The 13946-nt window shown below is 46.9% G+C and overlaps 1 protein-coding gene across 2 annotated transcripts; it reads left to right on the top strand.

Annotated features, from left to right (window-relative positions):
- The first annotated feature begins 2696 nt into the window (after positions 1-2696).
- LOC120896508 (AT-rich interactive domain-containing protein 1B) lies at positions 2697-12823 on the top strand. 2 transcript variants are annotated; one of them, XM_040300685.1, is made up of 3 exons: positions 2697-2834; positions 3548-4542; positions 9308-12823. In XM_040300685.1, the coding sequence occupies exons 2-3, from the start codon at positions 3831-3833 to the stop codon at positions 10582-10584; spliced, it is 1989 nt and encodes a 662-aa protein (XP_040156619.1). In that variant the 5' UTR covers positions 2697-2834; positions 3548-3830; the 3' UTR covers positions 10585-12823. The 2 variants fall into 2 exon arrangements, with proteins under 2 accessions (XP_040156619.1, XP_040156620.1); XM_040300686.1 differs by lacking the exon at positions 2697-2834 and adding an exon at positions 2842-3226.
- The last annotated feature ends 1123 nt before the right edge of the window (positions 12824-13946 follow it).

Genomic DNA, 13946 nt, shown 5'->3' with positions numbered 1-13946 from the left:
GACATGTGTCGCGCATTATGTAAAGCGATCGATTGAGCTACTTATGGGTAAGTGATGTACGTGTGTGTGATCAAACATTAGCACTAAGCGTTGCTTAGTGGAGGTGATCAGCTGCATCCATGCTCATACGCTAATTGTGGAAAAAGTCTCCGATTAATATGTCACCTAGGACAGTAATGATGCGTGACATGGTTTGGATTATGATGAGCGTTTGTTTAGTATGTGGAATATGGTGAGAATTTAGCAATGAATGAAAATTATACATCTATTTGGCAATTAGGAAGATATATTGATGTATTTGAGCAATGTTTGTTATGTTATTTAATATTCCCTTTAATATAACTGAGCATAATTCTTTAGGAGTTATCAATATACAGAATATACATCCCAAGCAACATTTTAAATCTTATCATAGTTTTAACGATGTTGCTACGGTTATTTCATTAAGCCTTCTTTTTTCATATGAAAGTCGTGTATGATCTCATAAGACTACAATAAAACTAACTTAAGACTGAAAGGGCCCATCTACAGAACTTTGTTAAGACTACTAGTTAAAACAATTTCTAGACCTTTAAAACGTGAGACGCAAATAAACTATCAAAATTACAACATATTGCTATGGATATGTTCTTGAGATGGCATTGCATCTAGAAAAGCATTGATTGTGAAGTCATAATAATGGTTGAGAGTTATTTACGATTTTTTTTATTGTATTGATATTTTTTCTGACGATCTCGCTCGCGTACGAGCAGAAATCCGTGCAAAGAAAATTGTACTGTTGAAATACATTATAATAATTTGAAAAATATCAAAGCGCCTCAATAATATGTAGCTTTTTAGTTTAAAAATAAATTTAAAAAAAAAAACAGATTCGTTTTAAACGCCCTCAATTTGCACCAAAAGACGTGTCATAATAAACATAATAAACATTAGGTGAAGGTCGTTTTGGAAATTGCCATTTTTTCTATTTGTCATGTAAACTATGAAATTTTTTTTATCAAAATATCAACATGGCTGACACATATTGCACACACAAATAAACAATTATATTCATAAAAATGGATTCCATTCGCTTAAGATCAGAAGGACTTTCCTGATCAGACCAAGTTCAGTTGATTTGTAGTGCAATATGGGTGGCTAAGATCTTTTTAAACAGCACATAGCTTTAGGAAACACTTGTGCAGACTAAAAAGTTTTAACAATCTCCTCGTACAGACAGTGTCAAAGATACGTGGAATCTGGTATACGCATATTTACATAATCGCGATTTTCTCAGTTTTATCAATTTTATTTATTATTAAAATTAGACGTATATCGAATAATCTTTGCAGTCGATAAAACCACCAACTGCAAGCAAAAGGAAAATCAAATTAAATATAGTCTGGCTGAAAATCCCAAAATACAATTTACGTAGAAGTAAGAAATATTCGGTTTATTAACGTTTTTCGTTAATAGCGCATTTCAGGTACAACCTGTATAGCCTGTTTCGAGTTCCTTTCGTCCAAGACTTAATATGCATTTAATAAGATCAATTGATATTGATGCCTTAGTCTCAAATAACAAGTTTTGAAACGTGCTTAAGAATACATTTACAGGTTGATTAAAGCCAGCCATCAAAACTCCAATTTTAGTTTTAACAGACAGCCTTATGAGCGACTTCAGAACGTTTTAAAGGTTTAACAACCTCAATACAATACCAAACGAATGCAAACTTTAAAAAGCAGTGAACAATTAAACATTAAATTGAATAATCTTCGGTCTTTGCTTTCAAATGGAACTAATAGTTTTATTTGAATCAAACCTAACAAAAAAAAAAAAATAAACAATTTAAAATGTGTTTGAAACTATTGTAGCATATCAAATTGAAAATTACATCACAACTATAGGCAAACCAACAAGTCTGCTCCGAGGGGTAGGAATCTTACACAATCAAATGTTGAATGCATATTCGAAAACATGTAGCCACCATGTTCGAACCGTCGCCCATGCTTCGGTTAACATCGGTTTATTTCGGTGTTTGAAGTCAGTCCCAATTGTACCGTAGGTTTTTATCGTACTGCTTCACACCTTAACTATGGGCAAATTATGTCGAACGTAAAGGAAACAAAATAATCGTTTTGACGTTCTTTGAAGTTTTAGAGTTTTAAAATAATTAAATAAACGAAGATTTATTCAGACTCCTATTACGCTTAGCTCTATCATGCACCGTTTTATTGAATAAAATGTCTAACAAACTATTAACAAATAAATAACAATCTTTTTTGAATACCATTCATCACAATTATATTGGACAAATATTTTTAATAAACGTCATTCCTATCAGCCTTAAATATAAGAATTGCTTGGTTTTACGTAGTTGGCGTTTTACGAAGTACAAACGTCGTTTAAACAAGATGTTAATTTGTTTGTCCGAAATTGTTAATAATGCCAAAACACATGATTTTTATTATATGAATTGAATAAATTTTCTATTTTCTGTTAACTAACATTTTACATCCTGAATCTAAAATAAATATAAATTCAACATCTAAATTGATAAAAAATACTGAATTACAAAAAAACTAAGTAAATTGTTAAAGTGACATAGCATAAAGTGACTCGTCGGTTCACCCCTTGAAAGTATTTCCCACGGTGAGCCGAACGCAAACCACCCAGCGAAGCCGCCAGGTAAAATCATCACAGCCACGTCATTTTTCTGTGAGCCTTTGCCGTGGCAACACACGGTCCGCGCGTGCTGCGTGTGTTGTCCAGAGTGAACCTAGAAAGTAGGGGAGCCTCCCGGCTGCTGAGCCCTGTGGCTGAGTGAAAACCAATACACTTCAAGATATCACAAGGTGATTTGTGTGGAAGGTGGACAACACAACCGTGCATTGCCAGTGCCTGTTGGAAGCGAATATTTAGTCGGAAAAAGAACAAAAACTTGCTTAGTGCTAACGCTGGGTGCAAAATCTGAAGCAAACTTTTTGTTTTAATTGTTACACTAAGGTGGAAGGAGCTACAGCACAAGACAGGCAATAAAATGTCATCTTGATTTATGCAGCTGGCTAATGCTTGCTGACGTGGTGTGCCATTCGTCTTGAAAATGCTAGCGACCGTCTTGCGCGCCCGTAGAATGGTCTGGAAGTCAAAAGATTTCAATGCCTCCAGAAGCGAGGAAACGCTAGCGGCGGCCAGCTATCTTGAGACGGAACCAGCAGTAACTGGAATGCGGTGCTGGTGATAAATGGTGCGGTGCAAGGGTGTATGTGTGTGTGTGCTTTCGTGTGAGTGTGAATGTGAGAGTAGTAAGATCTTGCCCGCTTGAGTGTGGTCGTGACGGTGGGAAGAAAAAGGTCTAGAGATTTCAGCGTATGCTTGAAGACTCGGTCATAAGCTGGGAGAGAGAATGTCCTACAACCAAGCCATAGTTTGGCTTTGTTATTCGTTTTTGTTGCACTTATTTTCTTACTTTCAATAATACAGGTGGCATGTTTGGGTTTGTTAAATATAAGTGTGCTAAGAGTGTGTGTGTGTGTCGGGGAATAATTCGTTTCTATTCATTTTCTAGAGCAAACACCCAGATTGTACAGGCGTAAAACCCTAGAAACGGAGAATGTGTTCTGTGTAGTGCTGTAGCCTTTGAACGTGTAAAGTGCATCTGCAGTGTATCGTGTACCTTTGCATCTGTTTGTGTGCGTGTGAGTGGGACTGCGGTGGTGAAGGTGCGCAACAGGTGACCAGTCTCCTGGGATCGCACGGTTCGTAAGCCAGCGACGGGGTTTGCTTTGCCAAGCAACCTTCCGCGACACACCAACACACCGACACAGCGACAGTCTCGTGCGTGCGATCTTATGAAGGACACGACAAACGCGATGGGAGAGTCGACACCGATCTGCCGCTGCCGGGTACTGTACCTGGGCAGTGCCGTGCCCCGCCAGAGCAAGGACGGGCTGCAGGGCATACAGGAGCCGCTGCGCAGCCTGTACCCGTCCGAGGGTGCGATCGGGGCGAAGGGCATCGACTCGTGGCTGAGCGTCTGGTCCAACGGCATACTGCTGGAGAACGTGGACGAAAACCGCAAGCAGGTGACGCGCTTCTTCCCGATCGAGTCCCTGCACTACTGTGCCGCCGTCCGGCAGGTGCTGATCCCGGAGCGGGGCAACAGCAATCCCGAGCCGAAGTTTCTGCCGCTCGATTCGCCGTTCGCGCGCACCCCGCGCGCCCAGCATCCGCCCATCTTTGCCGCGATCCTGCGCCGGACGACCGGCATCAAGGTGCTCGAGTGCCACACGTTCATCTGCAAGCGGGAGGCGGCCGCCAATGCGCTGGTCCGCTGCTGCTTCCACGCTTACGCAGACAACTCGTACGCCCGGCAGCTCGAGGGCGGTGGCGGCGGCTCCGGAAGTGGCAGCTCGAACAGCGTGTACGGCACGATCGGTGGCAAATCGAACGGTACCGGCGAGGGGTGGCGATCACGTGCCGGCAGCACGACCACGCTCAACAGTGTCGGCGTCAGCAGGCAGGCAATTAATGGCGTCGGCGATGCGTACACGGTGAAAAATCGTAAGTATCGGCCTTGTGCATAGGGGGGGAGGAGCGATGGAAGGGGGGTTGAAGTTGAATGTCTCGACTATTGTGGTGCGACCGTTGTGGGTTGGTTGGGTGCTAGCGAAATTAGGCTAACTATGAAAGTTGTGTGGGTCGACCGTTCTGTATCGATCCCCTGAAACGAAACGGTTTGCCGCATGGTAATCGAATTCCAACACGTTCCGAAGCTTGTGTCAGCACCAAATGGCAATCACAGTGCTGGCCGAAAAAAAAAAACACGAAACACCAAATTATGGAGCGCATTAAAATGCATCGCTGCACGAGCTAGCTCCGCCACGGTCCGCAAGTGGTTTGCAAACGCTACCCAACTGGGTAAGGGTGTGTGTGTGTGTGTTTCGGGCTGTGCTTTTTTTTTGTGCAAACTTCCAACTACATGACCTTCCGTCGTCATTGGAAGCGGAATTTACAGTTTGAAAAAAAAAAAAAAAACCAGAAACAATCCTTCCCCGAATCTTGCCGATTGCATGCAGAACAAACTACGAAAAGGTTTCTCTCTTTGAGTTTTTTGTTGTTTCTGACCATTTTTTCGAGACCTTTTCCTCGCTGATCAACAAGTGCGTCAACGGGTGGTGGACAGTGAAACAAGCACACACACACACATACACACACACATAGATTCACTTTGTCAGCAGTCGGTTGGGCCAGGGTTGGAATCGAAAAAAAAACCGGTTTCCCGCGGTCTGTGAGGGCTGACGGCGTGATGAACGCACCGCTTTTACCGCTCCCTCGTGGACACGCTGTTTCTGGCTACGTGTATTTTTCGTACGATGAGAAGGCCGGGCATGTGATGATCACCGAAGATGCCACGAGAAGCGAAGATGTTCCGCCGGCGAGGTTTTCATTCGTGATCGACAAATTGTACCGGTGGTACCAATTGAATGCGAATTGAATTTCAAAAGTCACACAGCCAGCGAATGATGGCGGTTGCGTGCGATCGGTGATCTTTAGCAGCATCGTGGAACCGTTCCGTTCGAAGTGGCGTCTTTTGAGGACGGCAGTATCTTGCAGCAGCGACTGGTTGCGCTACCCCGCTTCCCGAAAAGGTTAAAATCGTAGCGTGTGAAGGCCAGCTACACGATTTGTGCAATCGGTGGGTACGCTTAGTACGTTTAGCGGTTTGCTACACAGAGCGAAGGAAGCGTTTTGCTTCCGAGCCCAAACGAACGACAACCGCATTTAAATGCCGTACGCAAAGTTTAGCCTTGACCCTTGCGCCGCACTAGTAACAGCGACTTTCCATCTCCATCGCTGGTGTGTTGATTTTCGTTGTTTTAGCCGCCGATTAGCTTAGACCGCAACACGGCTCATTTCGCTTTGTAAGCAACCGGCAGCAAACCTTCATTCCGAATCGTTGATCGAAATGCACGACCGTGAAATCGAGACGAGGGGCAGGCGGGGGCTTTGTTTTGGGGCTGTCTGCAAATTTCATAACTCGCCTACCGAGTGCGGGCGAGTCCTTCACCCATCGCTGAACAGCGCACAACATCGATCAAACTGAAGACGATCCGCGGATAGTGTGTGTGTGTGTATGTGGCTACGTTTAAGGGTACTAGCACCAGCACCAGCCCATGCCCAGAAAACCGAACTGAACGTGTTGCATAGGGAATCGCTCGAAACGAGTTGCCATAAAACACAAATCGGACATTTATAAGCTTTCCAAGCGACCGAACATCGATTCCGACAACGGGGCCTCAGTGATGGTGATGGTGGCACAGGAAGCAAAACACACAAACGTTGTGCTGTGGCTGGTGTGGGGGTGTAAGTAGAGGAGATGGACATGCAAATACGAACATCGTAAATTGTTTCCAATCGGCACGATGGGATGCTTTTTTTTTGCTCACGAGCCTTCACGAGCCTTCGCCGTGTCCCCTACCGTAGCACGTGGCGTGTGCAGGGGTGCAAGGGTGCAGTCAATATGTGTACAGGTTGTCTAAGGCTGCCTTCCAGCCGCTTGCAACAGTTGGGTACATAGAGTGACAACAGCAACTGCTATTGCATGGATTCGAAAGGGACAAACAATTAGCACATTTCTACACATTGCACGCTAATGGACGGTGGAACGTGTTAAGTGGCGTATGCTGGTGCTACAGTGCTACAAATAGTGTACAGTTTGTGCAATAAAGTACAACACAACACATTAATTGACAAAATTGCTTCCTATTTTTAGAGTGTTTCGCTGCAGCATCGCCCATAGGTAATGTTTAACCAGCCAGGTTTGGTTGCAACTGTCTCCCGCCGAATGGTTGCCGAACCTTATTTGTGGCTGCGCGTATGATGCAAGCGCCTTACGTCAAGCCAGCTATCGCAGCGTGCTTGAGCAATGCAAGAATGTGCTTTACATATTAAATCGCCCGCAAAGTAATGGTCCGTGCCGTGCGGCGTGGTGTGCAATCAAAAATGAATTTAAAGCATATGAATCGATCGGTATATGATTCGCATTCGTCAGCGAAATTGTGTCACGCTTCGCCCTCGCGTTTGTGCGTGTTTTAATTAAAGTATAAATCATTTTTACAAAAGTTGGACATTTTCCCACTCAGAAGTTTTCTTTCCACCTAAGTCTATTATTTTGTACAATGTAGATTAACTTAAAATAGCATCGAACATGTCCTCCCCCTTACCCTGGTTGGCATGAAAAACTAATGTAATTGTAGAAACGTCCAATCTATTGAGCTAATAATTTCCGCTCCATCAAGCGCTGGGGCTGGTGAAAAGTAGGCTCCACTGGCTTCACCGTCTTACACGCCTAAATCAAACCCGAACTAGATCCAATCTAGTGGCAAGCCGGGGAAGAAGGAAAGATAACACGGTAAAGTGAAACTGTGAAGTGAAAAATCCAACATGACGTGACCAATTTCGTAACAGGAGCAAACGTCCAGGGCAGGGCGGAAGGAAAGAGGGTGGGTGGCTCGTTTCGCTCCCTCATCTCTTGTCCCCGATTGACAGCGTCTTGTGAACCGAACGCTTAGGAGCAACGGCGAGTACCTTCCCCTTGAGCGTCTGTATCATTTGCCTGCGAGTGGGAATCATGCTGACCTTGTTGCGATCGCAACCAGTCTCCCGGGACCGTCGTCGCAAAGCAAACGGAGGCGACAGAATCGAGCACTTGGGAGTGGCTCTGGTGGCCCCGGGCGGTGGTGCTGCGGGGCACAACAAGTGGCTGCGGAAGTGGAACGCCGAACACCGGGTCGAGCGACTGCGCTTTTGCTGACGTTGTTCATTAGAGGGGGGGGGGGGAAACAACACACACGCGCGGGCAAAAGGGCAACCACGGCACTGCGCGATGAGTCTTGAGTTTTGTGATCTAGATTCGTTCGCTCAGCTCTATTGTGCTCTGGTGTTCCGCTTTGCGCTGTGGCAGTGTGCGACTGTTCGTGTGGTGTGCCACGGCAGCACACGTCCCCTTGGCGGCCGCCTGCAAGTTTCCCATCTCGTGTGGATTCGTCAGCACGCCTCAAGTTCATGCACTTGACGCCCCGGGGTCCGGGGAAAATGCATGGGAAAAATTGGGTTTAACGACAAACGTGGAATGCACTCGGGGCGGGCAGCTCGGTGAAGCAACAACTCATCACTCAATTGTTGTCGAGCGCGTCCCCCCCCCTGTGTGCTCCCGATTGCCGTAATGATGGCCAATTGTTGCATGGGGATTGCTTCCAAACAACAATAGATGTGTGTGTATGTGTGTGTGTGTGTGTGTGCAAAAAGGCAAAATTGGATGCGGGAATGGATGCATCTAAATACCGCCGGTTCGGAATACACTGTGCAGCGATTACAATCGATCGTTATCGATTCGCTATGGTGCCACGAGACGTGGGAATCAGTCAAACATCAGTCACAACGCCATATTTTAAAGGCAAAAATGCCAAGAAGATTAAAAAAAAAGATTTTTGAACACACCGAATTTCACTACTCAGATCGTCAGCTTCCAGATGCTGACAGCGATTGTCGAGATGACATTCGCCCGAAACCGTGGGCTGGAGGGAAGAAAGTTTCGTCTGATATTGCCGACACAACCATGCCTCGGGGCGCATGGCGCAGGCTCGCACAAAGGTTCCGATCGCACAAGCGCTTTCTTTTGCTTCGGAATCGGATTTTTTTGCATCCCACTGCGATGGAGAGTTACGTGTGTGTACACGTACTTAACACCTTTCGAATTGTTTTTTTTTTGCGAGGCCTTGGCTTCTTTCATAAGCTTGCACACACATTTAAACAAGCCATACCGACCGGTGAAATTGGCCACCTGAGAGGCCGAATTCGATCGAGCTCGAGGGTTGCTTCCGGTTGAATTTCCCTTTTTTCGCGTCGGATGGTTGGGCAATTGGGGATTGAAAGTTTGGGCATGTTTTTTATTGTTGGTTCGTTTCAGCGGAAGTTTCGGATAGATGAAAGTGTATTACGAGATGTAATAGGAAAATTTAAAGGAATTCATTTTCAGTTTCAATATCGGCTGCAGTGATTAATGTACCTATCGTGTGAGCGTTTTTTTACACTACAATGAGCCACTACCACGTATGCTGTGTAGAGTGTCATATTGGGCAGAGTCGTTGGGTGTTCTCAAGGACCTATTGGAAGCAATAGAGCATTGCTATCAATTGCTTAATATTATTAAAGTATTTTACTAAATACTGGATTCTCACTCTTCCCTTTTTTCTCTTTTTCTCCCTTTCTCTCTCTCTCTCTCTCTCTCTCTCTCTCTCAATTTGTTTTCCGAACTGCTAAACAGTTTATGCTAGCAGCGCAGACCTCGAGGTGGTGGACGACGGTGAGAGCTCACTGTACAATGGCGACGAAAATCACAAAGTGTGGAACGGTTCCACCGATCAGATCGATGGCATCGGCTTTGGTAACGATGGTCACTACGATATCTACTCCGGCCCCGGTGGGCTCGGTGGGAGCACTGGCGGTGGCGGTGGCGGCGGCGGCGGCGGCGGTTCCACGCTGGGCCGCCCTGCCCGCGTGCGCCAGATCAGTGCGCCGGTACCGGTACCACCGCCACCGAAAGAAGAACCGAAAAAGTCGAAAAAAGACAAGAAAGCGGCCAAGAGCTCCCCGCAGCAACAGCAGCAGCAGGTAGGCAGTCAAAGTTTATCCGGTACGCTTATAAGACCACGTCCCATGCACATGAATCCACTAGGTCGGCCGGCTGCCGGTCCAGCCTCAGCCAACTCTGCCGCAGCAATGGCCGCCGCGGCAGCCGCACATCACGGCATGATGATGTACCACCATCCGCACCACCCGATGGCGGGCCATCCCGGGCCGGGCGGTCCGCCCCCGGTTCCGGGCCGCCAGTTTCACACGATCGGTCACCGCAGCATGAACGGCAGTGCGGCGGCGGCGGCAGCGGCGGCCATGGCCGCCGGTCTACCTCCCCATCCCATGCTCCATCCCCACCACGCCCAGATGCATCCAGCGATGGGCCTCCCGCATCCCGGAATGCATCCGCACGCCGGCATGACGCTGCCGGCGATGATGATGGCACCCCAGTACGCGACCCTGCAGCATCCGCGCACCAGCAAAAAGAAGAAGGACAAGGGCAAAACGTTCAACGGCAGCAACGGCAGCATCCCGATCGGTGTGCCGGTCGTGCCGCCGATGTTTGCCTACCCGCCGCAGTCGAACGGGAGCTTGGGCGGGCCGCCGCCCGGCTCGCTGGCCGACAGCCGGCCGCTGTCGATGAGCAGCCGGAAGCTGGCCCAGTCGGCGGCGGGCGGGCTGGACGAGCTGTCGGGCAACTCGGGCGCCGAGTCGCCGGGCGGCACCGGCATCTACCGGCGCAAGGGCCACCTGAACGAGCGAGCGTTCAGCTACTCGATCCGGCAGGAGCATCGCAGCCGCAGCCACGGTTCGCTCGCCAGTCTGCAGTTCAATCCGCCCGACCTGAAGAAGGAGCGCGAGATCGCCCAGATGGTGGCGGGGCTCGAGCTGAGCGACGATTCGACGCTGCGGCGCCGGTCCGAGGTGGCCGGCTCGTCCGGCACGTTCGGCAAGCCGAGACGATGAGGTGAGCGTGACGCGCCTCGGTCCGGTTCGGCGCTGAAGGTTGCGTTGAAGTCACACTGCACGCGAATCAGCGCGCAGCACACATTCCGCAGGCAAGCGAGCAATTACAAAACCGATTAATTTGCGAGCGATAAATGGGATTGGGGGAAGGGTAGGTGAAGCAGATGTAGAATTTTATCGCACAACGAAGTACATATATACGTCTGGATGCGTGTGTGTGTGAGTGGTTTTAATCGATAGGGTTGTAAAATAGGTGTCAGATCAAGAGGGACGACATGGAGCATCACAGCAAAATGGCATTAGATGATACATGGGCAGCAGGCGACAGTTGAACAGACAGAAGTGGAGCGAAATTTGCAGACGGTTTCCTCTATTACCAAAACGAACCTATTCTCACATTGTCGTCATGGTGGTAGAGCATCAATGAATTTAACAGTTACACCGAGAAAAAGAGCAAGTGAAAGAGAGAAAGAAACTGTTCACTTCTGTTCGCCGCTCCAGACAGGTGAAAACGTTTGTTTAGCGTTTATCGTTTTAATTGGTTTTATGTTAACACGTGTCTTGAGATTTAGTTGTACGTACGCAAACCGCATAACAGTAACCAACACATAAACCCCATTCCCCCCTCCAAAACGCACACATGCCGAAGAGCGAGCGGGTTTGTTGACCAGCACCCCTGTAAAGAGTATTGCAAGGAACGGAAGGAAGCAGCAGATGAATGCAATTACAAGAAGAAATGAATGTGCCTTATTAGGTAATTAGATAATTTAATTATAATCAAGCCCTTGGCAGGTACGCTCCCTCCCTGTCGGCGCCAAGGGAACCCTAGCCAACAAGCGCGAGGAAAGTGAAACTGTGGCGCTGCACTAATAGGAGGATCTTGCTCCACCCGAAACAAAAAAACTTTCTCGGTGTTTTTTTGGGAACCCTGAAATAGACAGCCCGAAGCGGGGAAGCGGGCGAAATAGTGATGGTGTAGCTTTCTTTGCTGTAATTTACAAGTCTACTTTAATGGCGATTTTGTGTTTTTTTTTTTGCACAATCACATGCAGAGCAATTTGCAGCTTCAAAGCCGTATATTGGAAAATTGTTATCATTACCGAGGGCAATAACCCCGAGAACGTTGTGACGAATAAGTGCCCCTGGTGTGGCCGCACCTGATAAGAGCTTTTCTTGCACGCGGAAAACAAAAGTGCGGCACGTGTAACAAGGTTTGAGGGTGAAAAGTGTTCGCGGTGGGTGGGTACGCTTCTGCCATTAGCCGAAAGTGCGCTTGGAAAGTGAAAACGGAAGAAAATAAAGCTAAAAGGTAAAAAAACAACACCTTCATCACCCAACGGTGAGAGGAAAAGTGAGTGTGAGTGTGTGTGTGTGTGGGTAAGGAGAATGTATGAGGAGCAGGCACATACAGGGAGCGTCAATAGAGTCGCGATCATCAATCAATCGCGAAAGATGAAGGCAATAGAAAATACTCGCAGTCGCATGGCTCGAAAGAGAAATGAACGACGCGCCAAAGCAACAAGAGAAGAAGGGAAAAAACAATCCTCAGAAATGGTGGAAAGACAAAACAAGTGTAGTGTGTTTGATAAAGACACACACACACACACATAGACAGGCGGAGAAGGTGGAGAAGGTAGTAGAAAATTTCTCCACCAAGCCAATTTGGGAGTTGCGAGATGCTGAAAAGTAGCAGCGAAAAAAAACTCCTCAGTTCGCCATTTCAAACGCCAACACGACACATTTCTAGTGTGTTTTTTTCGCATCGCGTTCCTTCTTCTTCTAGGTGCGATAGAGAGGTAACAGCCACACAAATACCGCACACACAAACACACACGCCACGCAGCACACTCCAGCCGAGCTACTTTTGATTTGACGTTCTTCACATTCGAAACGCAACTAACTTTAATGGCGGTAGAGCAGTAGAAAGGGAAAGAGAGAGAGAGAGAGAAAGAGAGAGAGATAGAGAGAGATATGTTTTAGAGTGAAACTAGTACCACACAAAAGACAGTAACAGCAACGGTAGAAGCAGCATCAGCAGCACACTATTGCGCAGGGTGGAGCGAACCTGAGGGCGACATCTATCGCTAGACAGATAAGCGGCAGTTTGCCAAATCTTCTTTTTTATTATTATCATTAAACAACCTAAACCGTACAGCAGAGCAGGAAACCTACATACGAATTGTTATCCAATCATTTTAATGTCATGAAAATACAAAAATACTCCAATACAACGAATAAATGGCTGTGTTGTGTTTTGTTTTTCGTTAGGTTAAGTATAGTGCAAAACGCCGGTTTATGAACGTTGATTTGAAATAGGTTTCAGTAATTGTTCTCCATCGCAACGTCGCAACAAACTTGACGAAGGCAACGAAGCACACCGTTCTGCGTTCCCATACACTTTTTCGGGTCGTTTCTCTTCCAAAGCTTGCCATCAACGGTTTGTTCTCATGCGCCGCTTCGCCACCTTGCACCTTGTTCGCATGGCAATTTGTTACGCCAAGTGAAGTCTCTGCTACCAGCCGGGTACGTTTCGCATCCCTGCTCACAAAAGCGACCGCGACACGGACACGGATCCAGCGACTGGATGATGGGCAACCGTCACCGATCCGGAAGCCCCGCAACTGATAAAAGGTGAAGGAAATTCCGCATAAAGTGCAATTGGCATTAGCAGTGCTGCCGGTGTGAGCAATTTGCATCCCAAACCGGTGGATGATTACTCGTACAGTCGCAGCTGTAAGGCGTGTAGGGGCGCCGTGTTTGTTTTCCGCCTAGCGTACGCGTACGCTGCCGTCTGTAGGGTAGGTATGATAATGCATTTCACTTTCCAGGCGCTACGTTTCCGGCCATGAGTGGGCAATTTGTTTATCGGTGGCGTTCGGGGTAAGTGCACTCGACACTCGATTAATAATTTCGTCTTCAACAGCATACGGAAGGTTCCGATTGATAGCACTGCGTCGTGGCATCATAGGATTTGGCGAGTAATTTTGGGAATGTTTTACTCATTTTGATCAAATTTTGACACAACATAAAATAAAATTGTATGAGCATTAAATGTTATTTTCCTTAAAATTTTGGTGATTGGATAGAAACATTCAAAAGAAGGATTGTGTTTACATCTACTTCACTCAAAACAATTTGCCTTATCCAAAACCTCAAAGCAATGAAAGCCCTCAACGCTCCCAGAAGTGCTTTTAGAATGTTTTCTTGTAGTGTTTATACCAATCGCTAATTTCAATTGCTCCAAAAAGTGGTGTTTTGATTGTGTTAAACGATCTCTTCATCGTCGATTGTAGAGAACACGCTCTCGTGAGAGAAAGTATGCTATTTTACTACCCCTCAGTTAAGCGTTTCTTCTTCAAAAA

This window comes from Anopheles arabiensis, chromosome 2, assembly GCF_016920715.1.
Source record: "Anopheles arabiensis isolate DONGOLA chromosome 2, AaraD3, whole genome shotgun sequence".
Lineage (NCBI taxonomy): Eukaryota > Metazoa > Arthropoda > Insecta > Diptera > Culicidae > Anopheles > Anopheles arabiensis.
This window is presented reverse-complemented; position numbering and strand designations above follow the sequence as displayed.